This window comes from Leptosomus discolor, chromosome 9, assembly GCF_034619465.1.
Source record: "Leptosomus discolor isolate bLepDis1 chromosome 9, bLepDis1.hap2, whole genome shotgun sequence".
NCBI lineage: Eukaryota > Metazoa > Chordata > Aves > Leptosomiformes > Leptosomidae > Leptosomus > Leptosomus discolor.
The window spans coordinates 9012908-9036822 of NC_141399.1; the positions used below are offsets into that span (position 1 = coordinate 9012908).

The 23915-nt window shown below is 42.1% G+C and overlaps 1 protein-coding gene across 1 annotated transcript in view; it reads right to left on the reverse strand.

Moving 5' to 3' along the window:
- The window catches only part of PTPRG (protein tyrosine phosphatase receptor type G), a 405981-nt gene that overhangs the window by 17614 nt on the left and 364452 nt on the right, over positions 1-23915 (reverse strand). The window contains exons 14-15 of the mRNA XM_086470025.1: positions 22074-22165; positions 8576-8667 (exon numbers count right to left, since the gene is read on the reverse strand). Coding sequence (XP_086326151.1) covers positions 8576-8667; positions 22074-22165 — 184 coding nt within the window. The remainder of the gene's footprint in view (positions 1-8575; positions 8668-22073; positions 22166-23915) is intronic.

The following is a 23915-nucleotide window of genomic DNA, read 5'->3' on the forward strand; positions in this document are numbered from 1 at the left end:
AAAAGTGTGAAGTATACAAAAACCTTGAACGTTTTATAGCTTTTATATCCACATGACACTCCCAAATAACAATTGCTTCTCCCTCTCTCCCCCCTCTCCATAGGGAGAAACGTATTACATTCAAGGAGATGAGCTGAGCAAAGACAAAGAGGAATCAAGCAAAACTCTCAGCTGGCCCTAATAGAATTTTCATAGTTCCACTTCTATCACAGAAATAAAAAAACACATTAAAGCGTGTGCTTCCCCTAATTCTGCCTGTCAGCTCCAGTAAACAAGGGACTTCTGATTACACAGTGGGCAAGATCAGTTCAGCCTCAGTCATAACTGGAAAAGCAGCATTACTTACATGTTAGGTTGATTTAATGTAATTTTGTTTTACCTTTATTTGCATTTAGAAATCGTATAACATCACTGCTGTACCATTGTAGGTTGCTCCTAAAAAATATTCACCTGCTTCTGAAAAGTCTCACAGCAAACTCTACATCCCTGCATCACTACAGAATTCTTTTTAGAAGTTATTAGCATCGAAACATTTATGCCAAACGCTGTAGAATTTCATACAGATGAATCCAATAAGGTTCTGTAGAGAATACTCTAAAAAGTTATAGAATTTAATAGGGAATTACCTCCCTGCTAAGGAATTTTCTCTGACAGTTTAAATACTGCATAGTAAATGTATCACTTTCTATTAAATTCTATAGGATTTTTCCTAAGGGAATTGTTGGTGAGGTTAATCATTTTAATTAACCTTTTTATGTTGATGCTGACTGTTTTCTCAACTGTACGTGTTCCCAGCTGGCCAATATGAAGTTAATAGAAGAGGAAGATTAAGCTAAGACAGTGAAAACCACAGCAATGGAAAAGGAGGTCTGACGCTGTGAGAGCTGATCGTCTGAAAATGGCTTTTCTTAACACCTAACATTCTAAATGATTTTTAATACTCTGGAAAGCTGCTATAATGGTGGATTCCTACGTCTGCACACTGCAAAGCCCAGCAAAAGGAGACTGTTCAAGAAAAGCTCCCTGTTGCCAACGCACCTCAACTCTTTCGTCTTTTTAAAAATCAACGTAGAACAATGAAAGGCCATTCTGACTTCACCTCCCCCGCCCCAGTCCAGGACACAACCAATGCTTTGGGATGCTGAGGCTGTCCGGCGAGAAGGGGATGAGGACATCCTCCAGCTCCACGTTGGCCACTGACAATGCTTGGCTATGCTTACTAAACCACAGGCTCACCCCACCAGACTGTAAGGCATAAGTTAACATTCCTTTGTTATTAAAGTTGAAGTGGTTGTCTTTCATCAATGCATAAAACGCTGCAAGAAGACAAGACTAGTTGCAGCCTGTTATCTATCCCTCTGTTCAGAGTATTATTTACCCTTTGGCAGAAAAGGACAGCCTGGTGTTAATAAATATCACCCTGGAGAAAGTTCCAAAAAGTCACCATCCTAATTATGCCATTTTACCACATTTATGTATATTATGTATTTACTTTCCCAGCATTTTCTGTTGCTTATGCAATGAACACCCTGGGATTTCTAAATCTTACTGGCTACCAAGTCTCTTATTTGCATTTAAAACATAACCATGATAATATTATTATGATAAGTTAAGTTTGCGGGCAGGCCACCAGGTCAGGTCTGATCCCAGGCTGCTCCCTGCAGCCCAAACAAACTCCTCCCCAATTAGCACAAAACCACTCCTGGCACCTCGGAGTACAAAAGATCGCGTCCATATCACTGCATCCCTAATTCATCCACAAACTTTTCAGCTCTAGAGTCGTTCTTTAGTCCCACTTAAGTCTCCTCCACTGAGTTTAACGGCGGCTGGCTAGCACACTGCTGCTATTCACATTTAACTTTGCAGAACACATTACTGTCCAAAGATGAATGGACACAGGCTCTTATTCTGTCCTTTCAACTTATCATTGACAACCCAAGAAACCAAAGTACATGGTTTCAATTGACCGTTAGTTACTGTAAAAAGTGTTCTAGTCTATGCTATTATGGCTAATTTACCTTTTAATTATATTGTCCATGCTAATGCTAATTGGAATTTGATATACCCAGGTTTAACGACCCATTTTCATTGCCTTTCTGAAACAAGTTACAGATTAGTTTCTTCTAAACTTCAAAGAATTTCCATTTAAGTGTAAAATCAAACTGCTCCAGCGTCTTGCTGGCAATATAAGGTTCTGAGCAAGAATTTTGCTACAGTGACTGAGCAGGAACTCGGTCTCTTGATTTGGCCTTATGCAGTGCTGCTGTTGTTTCCCATTACTTCAGTCTGATGTCCTAGCAGGGGCTGAACTGTGAAAGACTATGAATAGCAATGAGGAGGAATCACGAGCAAAGAAAAGATCCTAATCTGAAGAACTAAATTAGAGAAGATCCATAGCTATGTTTTGATATTATTGTGATATTTTTTAGCACGAAAGCAGCTAGTTCATCCATGCCTAAAATCACTTTTGATCTATTATTTTTAATCTCAAATTAGAGAATTCTGTGGTAGTGCTCTTGATGTTTGTTTTATCATAGCAAACATGAAGACAGCATACCAACAGAGACAGCAGACAGTATTTGAAGATATCCCACAGGAATAGTATAGATTTTTTGCGATAATTTAGCACTAGTATAAACCTTCTGATGGCACTCAAGAGAGACTTGAGCTGGGGACAGCCTAGAAAGAAGGGGAAAATAAACAAATCAACACAGAAATAACAGCGGAGGAATCATGAGCAGATAGCTAAAAACTCATGTGACTGCATGCAAGAGCAGAGGATGGTGGAGGACCATTTCCTTGCGGTACCCTGCCCTTCATTAGGCAGGGAGGTGTCCAAGTCTGACTGAAACCTCGCATTGTCCATGTGGGGCTATGGCTCCTCCGAGCGGGGCTTTCAGGCAGAAACTTTGGGTATGGCTGCGGTACTACATTGGCAACAGAAAGCCCAGATATCTGAACTTCCTTTATTGCTTCTCTACAACTTCATCTCTTAATTCACAATGCCAGTTTCTTAGGGTAGGTCAAGCGGTGAGGTAAGACTGGAGAACTCCAGGAAGACCCTCTTCTGCAGCAATCCTTCCTCCTCCAGCTTCACAGGGCTGCTTCCCTTTGGTTTCAGTAGAGCAATGCACAGGCTGAGAATATGTCTAATTGTGGCAATTTCGGGCCGGGGTTACAAAACATTTCCCAGAGCAGTAATGTCTGCTATCAGCATGCTTTTGAAATGGCATCTTTCTACTGCCAAATTCTGTGGTGTAGATGCAGTTATAAGCATGTGTCTGGTGTAAACTGTGTCTAATCTGTAAGGGATGCCAGTGTAACTACACAGTGTTTTTAGTGTCTCAAGAAATGTGCAAAGTGCAGCATTATCTGTCTTCAATGCAGCCCTTCACTAGAGAATAACATTCTGAGGTCACCGGTTAAAAAGAGCTACTGACCCCTGCCCCAAGCAGCAGCAACCATGAGAATAACGTTAGCAAATCCCTGCCACATCACTGAAGATACAGATTTATGTTATTTTCTTACATTTCAGGACATTTAGAAGAAGGTGCCACTGGAGTATAAAGATATTTTCAATTTATGTGATGAGGGAGCTAGACAGCCTGCCTCCAAGTTCAGCGAGCCTGTTCAGACTCCAAATTGGCAATGAATCATTACACTCACACGGCCACAGGCAGGAGAGGTCTGCGGAGATTGCATTCACACGCTCTAATCGCTCCCGCAGCCGCACTGACCAACCTACTCCAGAATTAGGGAGGAGGGAAATAAAACTGTCTGATCCCAGAAATCCAAATACTGCATTGTACTATAAAAATTCACAGTTAGGTTTGGGGATGGAGGGCGATTTCTTGGCTTAGTGTTCCTTTCTTAGAGCAAAAGGACACAAATACTCAAAAATCTTATTGTGTTATTCCTGTAACTGGCCAGGGGGAGGGAGTGAAAAGGATTACTGTGGGAGGTGGCACTTCACACTCTTTTTGATACAAGAATTTGGAGGGCACATGCCCTGTATAGTCAGGCTATTAGGGGAATAGAAGGTGACAAATGTGACACCAGTTTTTAAAATGAGATCCAGAAGGGATTTTAGGCACTACAGTCCACTAAATCTGAGACTTCTCTGTGGGGCAGACTGCTAGAAGCTGTAATAAATAGCTGAGCTAGTGAACACCTCTGACACACTGTGGAGAGGTCCCTGAAGTCTATAGGTAAGAACAGTCTGGAAGAGAATAGCATATTTGGATTTCCAAAATGTTTGCGAAAAGGCCTCTCAGAAAACATTACTTTAAAACCAGATCTGTCTTGGAGCAAAAGGAATACTTGCCTTGTATACTAACAGGTTAGAAGTGGGACTCGCCTGCCCAGGAATTGTCAGTGTTGAGATTTCACCAGTGGGACCTTACAGGGACCTAATCTATTCATAAATGGACTGCAGAGGAGACAAAGTGTGTTTATGATATAAAACTATTCAGGATAATTAGAACAAAAGCTGTTTGTGAAGGGAAGCAGAACAATCTCACAATACTGAGTGGCTGAGTGATAAAATGGCAAATGAAATTCAATGTTGATAAATGCAAAGTGATGTACTGGGGGAAAAACAACCCTAACTGTATATACATACTGACAGGTTCCCCATTTGCTATTGCCATTCAGTGACGAGACCTTGGGGTCACAGCTGATAGTTTTCTGGAGGTGTCAGCTGAGTGCTCAGTAGTTGTTAAAAAACAAATAGTATGTTAGGAAGAAGGAAAGTAATAGAAAACCAAACAGAAAACATCACTGTGCTCCTGCAGAACTCTGCAGTAAACCCACTCATTAAATACTGTGCATACTTCTGGCCTTCCCTTCTTGAAAAGGATATGGTAAAGGAAGAAAAAAAGGTACAGATGAAACAAGTGATCATCAGTCTAGAATGACTTCCTCGAACAAACAAATTAAATGGTTTAGGCATTTCAGATTTGAAAACAGATGATTAAGGGGGAATATGAGGGACGCAGACAGAATCATGTGAGGCATTTAAGTGAACTGTAATGCAAAAACTAGGAGGCACCAAAAGAAGTTATTAAGCATGAGTTAAAAGCAAAAGGAAGTCTGTTCTTGTGGAACAAATTGTAGAATTCATTGCCATGGGATGCTTTGGACACCAGAAGTCTAAAAGGGTTCAAGAGGAAATTAGAAATTTATGGAAGAAAGGTCCATCAAAGACTATTAAACATAATGATGCCAAGAAAATCTCTGGCTAGACAAGGAGTAGATACAATCTCTGGCTCAGGAAGCCTCTCAATCTCTGTTCAGTCTTGCCACCAAACCCTGCCCCAGTGCTGCCCTGTGAAAATGCGGTACCTCGCCCTGTAGGCTATAGCAAGAGGGTGCTGGAGCTGCCTGAGAGTGAGCAATAAAAAACCCTTGACCATTTTTCAGTATTGAACAAATAGGCTGAACAAATTCCAAGGTAGAATACAAGGAGTTATATCAGAGACCAGCACTGGCGATGCAGGATCGTGGACTTTATTTTAAAAAGCTATTTTTTGTTCAGTATTAAATTGGGCCCTGTATTTCTAGTTTATAGCAAAATTTGAAAATTCGTGGTACTCAAAGGAAATCTTAACAATTCTGTATATATAAGAAAGCCCAGCTATCACTAGACAATAAAGCTGGCTACTTCCAGAATGATTACCCAAAAGGAATAAGGATTCATTTTGGATGTACTTTCCAAGGAAAGATTTGTGAGTTCAAAGTCCTTTTTTCCTCTGCACATAAAAAGCTTCCTAAGCACATTCACAATATATTTAGCTGTAATTACAGCTCACTTTAAGAGAAGGAGGGAGTATTCACACAATTTACTTTCAAAGGAATCTTCTTCATATACAAAACCAACTTGATACAACCCACAATACACTACCAGCAACACGGGAAGAGACTTACACCAAAAACTAGCAACAAACAAATGGAGAACATTTACCTTCTACATCAGGCAGTGTATGCGTGCGCCTAGCTTAGTCTTTCACAGGTTCCACCATAAACCTCCCACCACAGAAATTTCTGAAGAGATTTTTGATCCTTTTTTCTTTTAAAACCCCCCCAGGTGCTGGCTATCTTTGGGAACATTTATTTATTCTGTAGTATTGATCACATTTTTTCAGCATCTCCTTGCCATCCTCTTCTCTCTTCCTTTTAGATGTAAAAAGCAGATCTTTTTGTAAAAAGCCTGTATGACTGCAGAACCTAATAGCTCTTTTCAGAAGTTCCCCAGGCGTGAAGCCATGATATGGCGGTGGTACTTTCCACCCAAGGCTAGCAGCCCTGTAACACTGGATTTTGTTTCAGCTGGAATCCTACAGTTTCTCCATAAAAAAAATAGCTAAGTCTTCCCTGTAGCTGGCAGATACAAGTCCAGCACATACACCATAGCTGGACCTGACCAGATGTGAGAAGTTACACCACTAGTACAAATGTATCCTCGGGCTCCTCTATCCCTCAGCCACTTTGAAAACTGGGATCCTGATCTCTCAGTCAGTTTAGGCACCGAGAAACTTTTCAACTACAGGCTTTGTGAAAAATCCCGGGTTTCACTCTTCTGTCCCATCACTGTGAACCATAAGGAAGAAAACCAGGCCCAGGAGGCATCAGCAGGGCAGAACATAAGCAATGAAAGGGAGCCGGATGGTTTATCCCAGACACTGATAGTCTCGTTCCTATTCGCTCTCCTTACTCTAGGAGGAGATTTCATTTACTCCTTAGGAAGTCGAGACCTCAGCTCTGGAGACATACATCTGAAGTAGCTATCATGACTTCAAAGCAGATGCTCCACATTTTAAGCCCGCACGGAGAATAGCATTTCGCGCGTGCAGTGCAGTCGGAGGAGTGTAACTCCCCTTCCGAGGGGACCCTGCACTCCCCAGAACAGGACTAATTGGCCACAGCTATCTCTCCGACTGGCTGCCACGGCGCGGAACTCGCAGCAGGGAGCTCCAGGAGGACGGGTAAAATAAGGCTATTAGAGCAGTGTTCTTCTTTGCTAAAACACGGGCGGAAGGTGTCCAACATTTGTTAATAGCAGCGATTTCGCAACAGCTGAAGCAAAGCCTGCTTAAAGCCAGACCAAGTTTACAGATGTGTTGCTGATTATTTTGAATAATTAAATGGTGTAAAACCCAGCTGTGATGAATAGCGCTGGGGTCGCAATTCATAAATAATTGAGAAGAGTGAGTCGCATTTGATCATCCTGATCAAATTCTACTCTCTGGAGAATAAATGTTTGTCCTGAATACCATCAACATTGTTAAATGCCTCAATATTCCTGCTCAGCCATCCAGCCAGCAGTCAATTGAACTAAATCACTTTAACACCTTACACATTTGCCTTCCTCATGAATACAAAATGTTTCTAACTTACACAATGGTTTTTGGGCCTCAGACAAAGCAGCCACTCTTTATAGACAGTAACCAAACAGCAACAATAAATGTTTTAAATGATCCCATTAAAAACAATTCCTGCATACAGTCTCGTCTTCACTGCAGTAAGCGAAGCAGCTGTAGATATTAGGCCACCTATTTTGCTTCATTGCCTTGTTTGTAAGCAGGGCTGCCTCTCTGATTCACATGCAGCACACAAACGCACCTCCTTTTGCTGGTGAGGAAGCCAGTAGCACAGCTCCATGCTGTTTCCTGGGGCTCCTCCTGCTTCTCAACACTTCTAAAGTTCAGCAGTGACTGTGATTAGACTGAATGAAAGAGATGCCTAAAAAATAGCCAGAGAATACTGACTTGGGCTTATTAAAGCCTAACTCTGCAGTCCACCCTCATCCTGTGTGATGTTTACCATGCTTGCACAATAAGGATTTGGTAATCCAGAGAGGGAAAACTACTTTCACTTCACTGGAATTACCTCCAATTTATAGCAGATTTATAGGTCAAAATCTGTCCTAAACAGGCAACAAGATGCAAACTTTAAAATAGTCACATTAGGTAAATACCACCAACTAAATCCTGAAGCCTTTCTCCTTGGTTTACTGGAACAAAATAACCAATGACTTCAACAGCAACCTCTCCTGGCTGAACAGAGCATGAACAAGGACTACAGGAACTGACCCCATAGTTTGAGTTTTCATAAAAGACCAAATTCTACTACTCTTACTCATAGTTAGCACTATTTTCCTCCTTTTGGGCTACTCGGGGGCATGTGACTTCTCAGTGTGACAAAGAGGAGCAAATCTTGGGCCAACAAAAGTAAAATAAGCTGCAGATTGTAAGAAAAGCCTGGAGTTAAAAACAACTGCTTCTATCTTCATGTTGTTCCTGGGGGATTGCAGGCAGCTTTTCCTATTTAATGAAAACCTAGGAGTGTCCCCCCCTTAAAGGCACCAAATCTGTGGTGGTTGGAAAGCATCTGTAAATGTCCAGTCCCACACTGCTCATACCTGGTGGCAAATTGGTATTTCCCTATTTCTTCCAATACATTTGAGCATTGCACTTACCTGGCATGACAGCATCACAGATGTCGCACAGTCCCTAACTATTAATACACAATTAACTTTAGGAAAACAACATTTTATTGGTGGATCATTAAATCGTACCTCAAAGTCTTCCGAGAACCCATGCTGGTTATTAGAATACAGCTCACTGATGTGTTTAACAAACTGCTTGACTGGAATTGCTTCCATATCATCTGTAGAAAGAAAGAGATATTCAGAGTTGCTATTTGCCTCCCACATAAAACTTCAAGAGGGAAAGTCTTCACTCAGCATCACTTAGCCCAGAGTACCCAGGGGCAGAGCTAGTTCAATATGCAGTAATCAGAAATCTTGATGAATCTGACCAATTTTGAGATAAACTCTTCATATTATATTTCTAATTCTAAGCACTACAATTACAAATACTGAGAGTCTGTTCCCTGGGATGCTAATTTACAAAGTCCAATTGAAGTTCAAGGATCATTTAGTTCTTGTTCGCAGTTTGAAGATGGCTGTGGATGGCATGAAGAGGCCTCCTCTCCTTCCACATTGTATAAAAAGAACAGAAGAGACCCAAAATATGAAAGTACAGCTGACAATTGCCCCCAGTAAGTTTTTACCAGACTGAGCAGACACACAATGCTTTCTCCTAAAAGTTACTGACTTTTTCCTTTTTATGCAATGATGTAGAATCCAAATGTACTTATCATGAAACTGTCCCTGAGTAAAAGAACGGGCAACACAACACTCACACTAATTTGAGTTCTCTCTCATGCCAGACACTATTCATAACATCGAATATGTATTCCACCAGACCATTTGTTCTTGCTCAGCCCAGTCCAAATTCCACCCAATGTACCAATAAATCACCCATAGATATTTTCTTAAAAGAAATAATACAAAGGCTTGAATTGAATTAAAGACAAACAAGACTGATTTGAGCACCTGGGACTGGACATATTCTGATAAAACTGGGGTGTAGGACGGCTGCCTTGTTTCTCTCCCTCTCTCTCTCAAACAAGGCCTAGATGTTGTTGTAACCACCACTGTGGCTGGTAGAAACACTGTGCTTGCCAAGATTCATTAGTTAATATTTTCAGTCTGGCATTTAGAAAACGTAAATTGCTGTACAACTGTGATTACTTTCAGCATGTGAAATAATCTATTGCCTGGTGGCTACTATTGTCTGATTGTATGATTTTATGGCAATACTCTGGTATTTATATATTCCATTTAATATTCTTCTGAAGATCGCATCCAGTTTATGTTTACTCCCAGTAATTCAGTGGCGTATTTTTGCTCCCATTTAGCAGCCATATGGTTTGGTGCTACAGCTGCATTATAATCTGGATTCTTTTCCTTTTAAACATCTACATTATGATAGAAAAAATCCAAATATTTCTACAGATACTTAGCAAAATTTAACGATAAATAAATAGATGTGACATTTACTGTATTCAGAGTGAAAGATCTTTGGCAGCTAAAACCTCTAAGCTGTCACACATGCTTTTCTTAGCAAAGGGTATGAAGATCTGTATGTGTAAATGAGGTTCTACTTTGGCAAGAATTTTATAGATCCCTGACAATCTGATTTCCTTCCAGCTGATGGCAGTTAATATTGACCATGTCATTACTTCTCCACTCTTTATTTTATCAGGTAACGCTTTAAGGTGGCTTTTTGCATCTATTGACATTTTCAGATTTCAATCAGCTCTCTTCTATTTTTTTATAAGAGCCACTTGTTAAGGATATGTTTGCAATCTGATCACCTCCCAGTATAGTAATGCTATTTTAATTAACCACATGCTCATTTATTGAATAATACCGAATTCAAAACATTTGACAAGTGTATGCTTATCTTCACAAAAAGCTGCAGTATGCAGAAATGCTGGCACTTTAAAATATTTAAGTGATAACATTTATTCTATGTAATATTGAGAACATCATCATCTCATAACAACATTTGTATTAATATTTTTGCAGCCAAGACACTTGAATGGAATGATCTATAGTAACTGCAGTCAATAGCGAGAGCCTCTAAAACAATCCTTCCTCTCCTGAGAAGCAATGCACGCATCCCAGATTTCCTTGAAAATAACTTGTGCTATGTTAGCAATTTCACATACTCTCACAAAAGTTCCATAGTTATCATTTGTTTTTTTTCCCTTGAGTAGTCTAGCTCAACTGAGACCAGCCGAGATCAAGGATTCACTGCAGCAGACCACTGTGCCCAATTTAATTTTGCAGAAGGCAGAATTTAATTTTAATTGTGATCTGTGAGCCAAAAAATACATTAGAGATAACGTGCTCTCTGGTCCATTGAATTCCCACCAATTTCAAGGATGGGTCTGCACCAGAGATCCATGGCAAAATATGGTTAGTTTTCTTTTTATCATCATCACTGCATGGTGGCAGTATGTCTCCACCTCTATAGCCACTGCTAATTCACTTCTTTGATGTTCGCTATCTCCTACTATTTCTCCTCCCTTTCTTCTCTTCTCCATTTTCACTTCTGATTCCCTCTGGAAGCCTTAACCCAATGCAGTTTCTTACCCTATTGGATAACATGGGCAACAATTTAACATTAAATAAATTAAATAGGAAATACCGTTGACACGCGAGCTCACTGGGTGAGAGGGAGCTTATGCTGCTGAAGGTGCCCATAAGCTCAGCAAAACCACGTTCGAGCAAATGTAATTGTTTCGTATTAGGAAGATTAAAATCAGAACCACCAATGTTAGAAACTCAAACAACGGTGTATGCTTCCCAGCTTTGAAACTGCTGGGATAACGTGGTCCTACTGACCATGCAAGATCTGGCAGCTACAGTGCACAAGCCAGGCAGAGGCCACCCCTTGAGGGACAGGCACAGCCCAGAGGGGATAGGCAGCCGCTGCTTCCCGGCTACACGCCCATCTTGCCCCCTGCTGCTAGCCACAAGCAGCCAGCTGTATGTAAGATATAGGCTATTACACTAACCAACAACACAGAAAAGTGTTAAAGTAATTTGGGTCTCTATTTTTCTGTTCGTGACCTCCAACTCCAAACTCCACCCAGGAACACAAATTACTTTAGCTGGGGTATATGCATGCCTAGCCACGGGCAGCTTGTCAGACCTCTGGTAAAATATGTGACTTGAATGGTTGCACTCTTGAATGGTATCTGCTCTGATGTTATCTGAAGATGGCTGTGACCTTCTCTAAGAAAACCAACAGATGTAGCTAGATGCACAGAATATGCGTTTCCTTGCACTGTCGTCAGTCCAAAGGCTTTGGTTAAGCCTCCTTTCCATCTTAAGACAAATAGACTTCAATGATTATAATTCTTTTAGTCGATTGAAGAGATTAATGGAATCCTATAATGGCTAATTAGGAGCTCTCATAGTTATTCTCTGCATATTCCCTTTTGCATCATATACTTTCTCCTATCCAAAAGCTAGCGCAACATTTGATAGTCAGTACGATGCTTACATTTGTGCAAGACCTACTCATTATTCAAAGAGAAGAGGAAAATGTTTTAATAACATACCTTCACCTCTAACACCACAGATATAATTACAGTTCTGTCTCGCCTGGGTTTAGCCATCTGTTTTATCAGTGTCAATAAAGTGATTCTGGATTTACGTCACTACAAAATAAGAGCTAAATCTGGCACCATACTAACATACTACCCCTTTGTGTTATGCAATGAAAGAAGTAATCATAGATGGACAGGAGCAAAAGCCTCCAGAACTTTAAAATAATTGTATATATATATTTATTATTACTAATAATATAACTTATAGTATTAGTCTTCATAAGCAGACACTACTGAAGGTGACAGGTGGGGGGTAGGTTTAATCACTGTGCTAGATATTTAACACTTTGGTGGAGCTCCCATCTTCACTTGCTGGTCCAAGACAAGCACCTGAGAGGAGTTTCAAAACCACAAAGCCGAAAGGGACCAGAATGGAGCTCATTTCCTGCCACAAAGGAAGAACGCCAAGAAGAAAGTCGTGTTTGTTTAAAAGAACGCCTGTAGAGGAAAACCTTCAGTTGCACCTAATTTTTTAAGAAATGGCAATTGACAGTGCAGAACACTTCATACGTTCCTTCAGAAGACAGCCACCTTCAAAAGAAGCCTGAAGTGTATAGAAGCAATAAGGTTCGAACAGGGTTACCTTTAAAGTATGGATAATTAGTAATCCTACCAGGAAGGATTTTCCCCTATCTCCCACTTAATAAGCTGCCTTTGTAATGTTAAAGCAATAGGGGCCAATATCAAAAGAAAAATGGGATATCATATCAGAGATGGCATTTCCACATAATAAGGTCTCAGATTCATTTTGATTCATTTAGAGCCTGAGAGCTCACTGGATAGTTTAGTGGCATTGGATTGGAATAGATGGTTTGGGGTCAGGAATTAATCCAGAAGGTCAGAACCAAAGTGCTCCCTCATATTAGCTTTGAAGAGTTTGGAGTTTTGGTGTTTCTGAAGACCAGATGTTTGACACATAAGAAGAAATCTTGTTAAGAAAATTCTCCCATGTCTTTTCATTCTGTTTGTAAATACTTTCTGTTTTTCAGCTATTATCTTACCCAGTCTACTAAACCCAACATACTCTGTTTATCTTATGCCTTACTTCTAATGTGAAAGCTTATTCCATTCGTTTGTTATTCACTGCACTTCAGTCTCTCATTTGCAAAGCCACCTGGATTCATGTGCCATAGCTGTCACGTGGCTTGGCCCATCTGCTCCAACAGCAGCCACTTACTGCACTGCTCAGCAACCCTGTCCCATCCCTTGCATCTCAGAAGAACCTCCATCAATTCTCAGCATGCTCTGCACAGCTGGCTTCAGCCAAAGGACGAGGGGATTCTCCCACTCCCTTCTCCTTGCCTGCGGGGCCGAGCAGCGAACTGAATCAGTCTGCTGATCTGGCTGATGAATGTAAGAAAGGACTAATTGATTTGTGGGGAAGGGGAAGAAGGATTAGTTGTCAGTGGGGTAGATGGATTGATCCTACTCATTACCATGAGGAATAGTGAAGTGACACAGAAACTACCCTTTCTGAAGGCAGCACAAACCTAACCTGGCTTATGACAACCATGAAACTAGTGACATTGTTTGTGACAGTAATCCTGGAGAATCCACTCTCAACAGCGTACTCTCACAGTTCTCATCTTCTGCAAAAAAGTTTTCCTGACTGGAAAGAAGTATCTACCAGTAGGCTCATAGTAGGACTGGATGTGACCTCTTAATTCAGTGAAAAATAACATAAGGCCAAGCGCAAGGTCCTGCACCTGGGCCGGGGCAATCCCAAGCACAGACACAGGCTGGGCGATGAGGGGATCGAGAGCAGCCCCGAGGAGAAGGACTTGGGGGTGCTGGTGGGTGACAAACTAAATATGAGCCAGCAACGTGCGCTCGCGGCCCACAAAGCCCATCGCATCCCGGGCTGCATTAAAAGCAGCGTGGCCAGCAGGTCGAGGGAGGGGATTGTGCACCTCTGTGCTGCTCTGGTGAGACCCCACCTGCAGTGCTGCGTCCAGCTCTGGGGTCCCCAGCACAAGACAGACATGGACCTGCTTGAGCACATCCAGAAGAGGCCACAAAGGTGATCAGGGGGCTGGAGCACCTCCCCTGTGAGGACAGGCTGAGAGAGTTGGGGTTGTTCAGCCTGGAGAAGAGAAGGCTCCGGGGAGACCTTACAGCAGCCTGCCAGTGCTTAAAGGGGGCCTGCAGGAAAGGTGGGGAGGGACTCTTCATCAGGGACGGTAGTGATAGGACCAGGGGTAACGGTTTCCAACTGAAAGAGGGGAGATTTAGGTTAGATATAAGGAAGAAATTCTTTACTGAGGGTGGTGAGGCACTGGCACAGGTTGCCCAGAGAAGCTGTGGCTGCCCCCTCCCTGGAATTGCTCAAGGCCAGGCTGGATGGGGCTTAGAGCAACCTGGTCTAGTGCAAGGTGTCCCTGCCCATGGCAGGAGGGTTGGAACTAGGTCAGCTTTAAGGTCCTTTCCAACCCAAACCATTCTGATTCTATGACATCTGACAAATGAAGTCCCATGTCCATGGCAAACAAGCACCCTTCTGTTCCCAGCAGCACTCAATCCTGGGATATCGATTAATCTTCCACCCTTTTATTCCCCACTGCTGGAGAGAACATTGAATGCAATCCCAGGATTTTTTTTTTTTTTTTTTTTTTTTTGCATTTAAGTTATTGTTAACACCACATTCAGTGGGGTTCATGGATTTTTGGTTTTTTACAAAGAGGGATGGAATAATTCTGCAAGCAGCTGGAATACCTACCATGAATATTTAGGATGCTTATGACTTAAAACTGAGTCTAACAGCCATTCCATAAGCTACAATATGTATCAGAGTGAAGACTGCAGAGAGCAAAAGCTTGCCTTTACATGCAGCACTGTAACCAAGTAACCATGGGGAGTGCAATTCCAACAGATTCATTTCCACAACCAGCAATGGGGCACTCATAGCCCAGATTTAAATAGGATCTACGCAGCTGTACCAGGCAATATGAAAGTGTACACTACACACAGCACTAAATGGGGATGTAAAGCCCAAATACGTCTGTATTTGGTCTGTCTCTAGAAAAGTGGCTGATCATAAAGAACATTGCAAGGATTAACAGCATACCCTTGGGTAAAATTCTGCCCCAGTAGAGGTTATTGATAAACTCCTATCAACTCCACTAAGATCAGTGTTCACCTCTACAGAGAAGCTTAGACAAAAATCTCTGAACCTACAAATTGAGTGTATACTCTGAAGTGAACGCACTTACAGGGGTCAGAAATTTCACATACAGCTCAAAGTTTGGCACTGACTGAATTTGAAATGCTTGAGCAGGCAACTCCACAGCCAGATCCTGCCCTAACTCATGTGAATACTGGACTCCACAAGTAATTCCACGCGTAAAAATGGGTGGTCCCCAGCTTGCTTCAAACTATTTTAGATTTAATGCATTTGAATTATATATGTTTATATGTTCAGCGCCTTTAATTCTGCAGTATATTGGCTCTCCTTGCTTAACTATTTAAAATAAGAACACAACTGAAGCCATTGTGTTTCATTTAGAATAATTAATTTTTCTGAGTGATGACATTGCTTGCTGCATAAAAAATGGCCAGAAATATAAGAACAGTTTTATTTGTATAACACGAGTATCAATTAATTTACGGTAAAAGAAAGTCACTAAAAAGCCCTTAGTATTGAGAAGGTGTCTGCTTTCTGTGGAAATTGTATCTGCATAAATACTAAAAAGGCAATACAGCAGGTTTCATTCTAGGACATCAAACTGCCTGCTGAAGCCCTTTAAGGCTGGAATCCTCCTGAAGCCACTTACCTCAGTAATTAAGACAAATAATAAAATAAATTAAGATAAATGATGAATTACTAAAGTTGATTATTTGGGACACTATTCCTCATCAATGCTCACATTTTTGTAATCATGTGATTATCAAGTACTGTTTTTAATAAAAATGCCTTTCAAAGTGAAAAGGCACAGAAAAACTGTGAATATATTTGAAAGTCCTGGATAGGTGGGCATGCTGAAAGAAAAACACAGAAGTCCTTCCAGCAAGATAATTGCTATCTATTTGTTATAATCAAGTCAAATGAACACAAGGGCAGGCTTCTGATAAAGGGGAGACTCATGAAAAAGCAGAATATGAAAAATCACCTGTGTAATATTGTAGCGACATTCATCTCTTGCTTCAAGATTTAATCTACTACAATGCTATTAGCCATGTGTCAGTCAGGAATATAAAGATGTTAATGATAAAATTTTATATGTGTCAAAATAAGAGCTCAGTTTAAATCTGCTTGTACAAATCTTAGATTAGGTTATCATTAATTATAAATGTAATAGCAATACACTTGCTTCCCTTTAAGCAAAAAACCAATTTCAGTCCAAGAGAATGAAATAATGTGAACTTTCCCTTAGCACAGACATTAAACATGATCTTATTTGGTATTGCCTGCTAAGGAACACAATTTTAATCTCACATATTTCCATCCTCAGGTGCCAGTCATGCCATCAATTACATACATGCCTCACATTTAAGCCCATGGAAGTTCAACTCCAGGGCTCTCCAGCCCAGTGTGATGGCTCTTGGAAAAGGATCTATCTGCATTTCACATGGCCACCATGAAAACACGTTTTTGGGTGATTTAGCCAACTCCTGAAGCCTCCATTACAAGTACCATGATTAGATACCATACCATAAGTTCCTCGGTGAGCTGCAGGAGCAGCAGTTTGTATCAAAAAAAAAAGGAAAGGTGGATGTTCCCTAAAATACCTTGATATTTTCTTGGCTTCAGAGGACGGCTGTGTTTGCAATATTGCATTCATGAATTTAATTGAAACTGAAGATAGGTACAATTCACAATATGGTGCTGGAACATAAATCCACAGGGAGCAGAAAGCAGAAATAAAGCCTTAAACAGGTGAAGAACACTACTTCTGTGCTCGGTGAAGAGCTTCATGCCCTTGAGAAATAAGTCCTCAGCTGCAGTTAGCACTTTTCCTTGTACCTCACCAGTCTCTAGCCCAGAGGATCACTGTGCTCAGCACACTGTCGCTGTACTGGTCACAGACATGTCCTGGTGCTCTTCTCTTTAGCTCTTGGTATGCAACCCGAGACAGCTACACCTTAGCAGAAAACAGTAAGATACAAAGCCTCTGTTGGGAACCTGGAGTTTCCTTGTCAAATGAGATACCTCTTGCTACAGTCTCTTAATAGAAACAGTTTGCCACAGGGTGGATGCTACCAGAAGTTATCAGAAGCGCAGGAACTGAGCTTGTAAAAAACACATCAAGTCTAACCACTGACATCCGTCAGGAAAGGTGGAAGGCAACCGTGGTTATTGAAGGAACAGGGAAGGTGGTTTCAAAATTCTGCAGATTTAACAGAAGCTAACAGTTAGTAAGATGGACTCTCAATGGGACTCTTTCTTGTAACCATGAGAAGACAGAGGCAAATGAAGGAGGGTCATGGCTGCACTGGCCTTCACACCCTCACATGACTGCATGAGGTGATCAAGACGCTTTTTCACTGCAACATACTTGGCTACTCCGCTATTTCCTGGGCTTATGCAGACACACTGAGTCATTCCTGAAGAAGCAGGAGAGTGTTTCTCCATCAGATTCTTCCACTGGTTATTTTAAATACAGTATTCATAAACTCCAGCACTAGTTAAAAAATTAATTTACCGCCCTTTACACCTAAAACTGCATGCACCTTGATCCAAGCGCTGGGAAATGCTCCTGAGCCTTGAAGTCTAGACACAGCTGGAATGACTGGCACCACATCTGAGACATATTATTTATACTAAAAATGGTGAAAGACATCTGGAATAATGCACGAAATGAATTAGCTGCATTGGCCAGCCATTGTGTTCTTTGTGAGCCATGTTCCCCTGGACTGTGGTCAAGACTGTGCAGAGTTTTGAGTTTTGCCATAGCCTCAGCTATCTCTGTACCGATCTCACAACAAGTCCTGCTGACATGAGTGCCACGGTGTCCGTTGCGCCCATGGGCCGGGCAAGGAACCAGCGAAGCCCCAGTAAGCTCCAGAACAATGCACCACCCAAGGGCAGGAAAGCTCTGAAACAAAGGAGAGGAGGAGGAGGAGGAGGAGGAGGGTAGAAGTGGAATTTGTGCTAGTTCCACTGTTGATATCATCCAAGTTGCACAGAAGCGCACTTCTGCACCGCTGTTGTGGAGCAAGTCTTGCGATGAGAAGAAAGGAAAACTGATAAGGGATGCATTTTGTTTTGCAGTGCTGCAAAACATACAGGTCTGCAGCTACAATGCTTCTGCTGTTCTTACTTATCCAACTCTACCAAAAAGGATCAAGTCCAGAAACAGTTTAACCAGGTACTGACCCAGCTACGGAAAAAAATAAACGCCCAAACAGGAACAGGTACTGCTTTTCTAAGAAAGAGATCTTGCCAAGACCAAATGTTACAGTGAAGAGATTCAGGCAAAGATGATATGGATGTGGCCAAAATTAACTGAGAGTGGAGGCAAAGAGAGGAGAGACGGAGAAAGAATTTTGTTGGGCTGAATGGCAGGGGAGTTTCAGAAATCTGCCATTGATTACAGATGCATTACTGTCAGGTGCAAGGCTTATGTGAGTTTAGATTTATACCTCAGTTGTGATATCCAGTGGGTGACTCAGTTAATGATATCTCCTTTGTCCTGTGTTTCTCTAGATCAAGCAGTGCAGACAATTATGAATAATGATAATGATTTGGGTCTCAGAGCAAATTTGCACAGATAAGCACACCCCTATGGGTGATGCGGCTTCACGCACAATAATTAAGCACATACGCCATGGGAAGTGAAACAGAAAATGGGTAAAATCATTCTTTTACAAGAAGATTTTTTTTTTTTTTTTAGATTTTGGACCAGAAAAGTTGTACTGTGTGCCTATCGCAGGTAGCTGGCAGATAGATTTTAGAGTTCATAGACCTGAGTAAACAGAGGGTTGGCCTAAACAAGAGCAGAAGGTGGCGCAGAAATAAACACAAAAGCTACCTCTGAGCATGCTGACACGTCACGGAGCAGAGCGGTGGCAGGCAGAGACACCAGTGTCACTCCTGAAACCTCCCAAGCTGTGTCAGGACATTGCTGTACCTGGCTCCCAGACACCCGGCAGAGCCACCCCACACCTGGGCCAGGACCACCCAGCCCAAATCAGCTCAGCTTCTTCTGACCAGCAGCTCACCATATGCTGTAGATGGGCCTTGGCAAATCTGCTCAACGTCTTTAGATGCACTGCTCTAAATTGACATCAGTGTGGTTCTTGCTCATAATTGAGAGTAGAAGTTGGTCCACTGAATTGTAGGAGGTAGATGCACGGTCCCACGGGGATCTATTCAAATTTCTTTTCTAAGGACAGGGCTTCACAACATAACAAGGTTACTTCAAAGAACTTGCTTTTGTGAAAACGCCACTTACGTTTTGCTTCTAGGATCAACATGGCAAGTAAGACTTTCTCACACCCTCTGGCAGCTTCCAGAGGAAAAGTTCAGAGGCTTATCATTTCATCAGTTGCAATCAGTTCAAAGGAGAATTTTGATATTTAATGGTTTTAAGGCATTTCAGTGGGCTGCTTATGAGGGAGCAGCAGCTGACATCAGAGAACAGGCCTCTTCTACATCTCCAAACAGAGCTTCGAGATCTTTCCAGGCAGTATCTCCCATCTTTGGAAAAAGCCAACATAGTTAGAATTTCTCTGTTAGCTTTGAGTCTCATTACAGACTCCCTGTACAGGTAATAGTTAATACACACAGAGAGGGGCACTTCCAGGGGGTGATTTGGCTTTTGGTGGCCTGAGTAGCTTTACTGTCAGTGCCAAGATCTTCAAGTTCATCAGTTCATTCTCTCCTAAGACCTTCTGGGCATGATTCAGCTTCAGATTAAGGCACGTCCACTTGGATATCTGCATTCAAGTGTCTAAATGTCCATTACATCCACAAAAATCTTGTTAGATTAGGAATCCGAGGGCTGGATTCACCTTTGCATCCAATTAGACCAAACCTCTGTCTACGGCCCAGTTCTTCACATGCCTTCGAGCTCACCAGCAGTCCTTGCAGATTTTTAACCACAAAGCTTCTCAAGGCGGCTTGCACCACTTGCTCAGCAGCTGCCTTAATCTGCTGTGCCCATTATCAGGGGTGAGCAGCTCTTTCTTAGCATTACTGAGCCTAAGCAGACCACAATGTGCACTGCAGCGGACAGTAGCATCACGTCAGTCCCAAACCTGCTGTGGTCTAACAGCCTGGCTTGCTCTAGCCATGGGAAGATGTCCCCAAAAGGCAATGTTCTCAGTCACTTGCTGTTACATGCTAGAGTGGCTGCTGGAGAAGCATTAGTGCACGTGCTGGCCCTATGGTACCAGCCACCTGCTCAGTTTTAATGGAACTTCTTCAGCCTATCTTACAATTTATACGAATGCCAGCCAGTCGTTAATGGACTGACCATTAAAACATCCCTGTGAAAAAGGGAAGAACCACTGTCTCAGCAACACAGACCATAGCACGAGAAGATGGAGCTTTCTGCTTGTTTCTTTAAGAAAAAAATTGTCTCAATTACAGTAACAAACCTATACATTGGCCAAAGACACTTCTCTCTGAGGGGAGAATTTCTCTCCTCCCACTGCCTTGCGCTCATAATCCCCTGGGTTTTGACGCCGTTCTGCACAGAGTCCAGGTTGGCCGACCCTCCTCTTCCTCACAAGCTCTAAGGAGGTATCACACAAAAGCAGGCATGGTGGGACCATTAAATTGATTGCCAAAAGCAGCCCCAACAGGGAAAACACTCCTCCTGGTTTTGGAGTAGGAAGAACAGAGTTCTCCAACTATTTAAGTTCTTTTGTGAAAACTCATCACAGGTGGTCCAAGCCTAAACCCTCCCATCTCCTGTTAACCTAAAGGAGAAGGAGAAGAAGGGTGGCTTCTTGCTAAGGAACGAAGGTGGCCAGGACATGCATCTCAGTCTGCCACAGAAAGGAAAGGAGATGACAGTATGTTTTCTTTTATTTTCAGTGGCACAGCATCAGGCTGCAAGGCAAACTGCCTAACATTTTCTGTAGGAATGCAATAGCTAACCTTTCGTCTTAGATCCCATGGGTATTTTGAAAGACTCTTCCTAGAAAGAAGTCACACATGTCTACTGAATAAAATCAAGGAAAATATAACTGGATCCCTTCACTTTTCTAGGAATCGTGTTTCTTCAGTGTCTCAGAGATGGCTTTGAATGTTTTTTGGTAAAATGAACCTAATTAGCTGCAGATTGAATCCTAGACCGATGACATAAATTACAGAATATGACAAGGAAACTTAAAACACCTTGAAGCAACAAGTATGAGCATTTGACAGGCTGAGGTGAACAAAACATTTTGGATGTCTTAACTCTGCCTGTAAAAGTTAGCAACATCAAACAAAGCAGCGGCTGCAAAGGCCACTAACACCAAGCTGCTCTCCGTCATCACGGCTTAAAGGGAGCTGGATCCTGCACTTAGTAATTCCCAGGGGAAATACCTTATGAAGAGAGGACAGTGCTAAACTGTGCTTCCAGCTTCACTCTCAGTAATGCCGGGAGGAGAATTTGACCTTTGGTAACTCGAATAACACCAAATTAACAGATGGCTTTGGACTTTACTTGAGATTGTTTGCTTATCCCTGTGTCTTGCTTTTCTCTCTGGGACCCAGCAGACACCACCTCTGCACATGCTGAAAGTCGGGGGCAAGTCCCCTGGTCCCGAGAGAGCAGTGGAGCTGCATATCCCTCATCCACAGCCTGCCCCGATGGAGCAGCTGGTTTCACCCTGGATGCAATGCCTTCGTGTTTTAAGAAGCGTTGCTCATGTTTTTGACATTTTACAAAGGTTATTCTGAAATTTCTACTAAAACAATGTGGAAGAGGTGCTTATGGAAAAATACAGCGCTGGCACTCAGAGCCCCATTGCAAAGCACTTTAAATTAAATGAAGCAGTACTGATACAAATTTCTATCAAAACCCCATGATTTATCACAAGTATAACCTTCTCTTCTTTATGTAATTAAAACAGACTCCAAGTAGCACAAACACAGGAGATTAAGCCTGTCTTACCTGGAATAGGTATAATGGGAATACTTTCATTGGGGACCACACGGGGGGAACTGCTGTCTTCCACATAGAAGTGGGCAGTCTGAAAACACTTTCTGTTAAAGGAAAAAGAAAAAAAATAGATTCAGGGTGTGAAAGCTGCCCTCTGACAAGACAGCCAAAAACTTTTGCACATGTTCGGCTTCTCCATTTCTGCTCCATACTTTCAGACATTATAGTTTTAAAACATCAATGCGTGAAAACATATGTGCATTTTCTACAAATAGAATCTTAATTCCAGATTCTGGTGTGCTCTAATTCTGACATCCACCCATCACAAGCGTCTCTGTATGTTACTGCTAAGTACTACTGAATATGATATTATACTCGCAAAAGTTAGAGGTTGCAAAACAGGTTTCAAATACATCATTCAGAAAGAAACTCTGCACACAAGAAACATATCCAGCATACAGTTCAAGCCAAAATCCACCTAAGACACTAGCATTTCCAGGGAAAATATGCTTACTGTAAAAGTTTCTGCTGCGTAGCAGCTGACAGATAGTAATACAGCATCTGTAACTGCTGCATGTCATGATGCTCTGCCACAAAAGTTATCCTTCAAACATTACGGTTTTTTGTTTGTTTGTTTTTGACACTAAAACCATATAACCCTCATCCCATCCTCCTCCTCCAAACTTGTATTACATATGCTGCTACAGAAAAATGCAATAGACATTTAGCTTGGGCCCCAGGACTCATCTCTGAAAAGGCCTATAAAGAATAGGAGAACTTAAATCCACCTGACTTTTTTACCTGTATTTAATGCAAAGCAGAGAGCACAAGCTGGTCATCACAGAAAAGGTACTGAGCAGAATAACATCAAGAGATCCGAGGAGACTCTGCATGGTGATGTTAACTGAGGCAGGGTTTTCCAACACCAGCGTCACTGCTCATTGCTGACTTAATGAGCTGCTTGAGGCTGGAACTGAATATTTAATGAGTCTTGCTTGGTGTGAGCAGCTATTGTGGCAGGAGAAGGGTCTGTGTTCATCTGCCAGGGTGTTTAACAATAGCTTCCCATTGCAGAAGGATCCCCCTCACTGCAGCCCCTGATGAACTGCTCCTCAACACCTGGGCAAAGTTTGCGGGCGGCCTTGCGAGCGGTGCCTTTTGTCAAGCTGCCCGTTCCCCGGCACACAGCGGCTTCCGAGTTTCTGCCTTGCACTCTGCTGCTCTGTCATTCGGGCATTGTGCTCTCCACAGAGAGCCCACTCTGCTGAGCCGGCTTTGCTGACTTTGTCAAAGTAATTTCTGCTCCCTTTGTTTTCAACATCCATACATGCCAGAGCGCAAAAAAGTCACTGAAAATCAAACCGCTCTCTTAGGCAAAACCAGAACCTGAAATAACCACGGCTGCTGGCTTTCTATGCATTTGTACCTTCTACCGCACAGTCACAGTGCTTTATAATGCAACCACATGCTATGGCAGCACGAGTACAACTTAAGACAATACAGAAGCAGGAGAGAGCGGATTTCACAGCATGGAGTAATTGTCTCAGAGCAGCTTTCTATTTTCAGGCACGATGTCTTGCATTGTGCTGAAGTTATTTATTTAGTGAGTGTGCTTTTGTTAAGAAACACCATAAGGTGAATTCACACACAAGGATGCAAGATGTGCAATAGTCTCTGAGCATTTGAAAACACTGGCTGAACTCCCCCCCCCACCCTACTTGCTCCCTGTTCTCATTTTTTTTGGCAGCCTTTATTTTGGACAATGCACACCCTGGGGGCATGCAGCAGAATAAATCAGTCACACATAAAGAAGAAACTATGAATATGAAAAAGGCAAAATGTTCCTGATTTTGA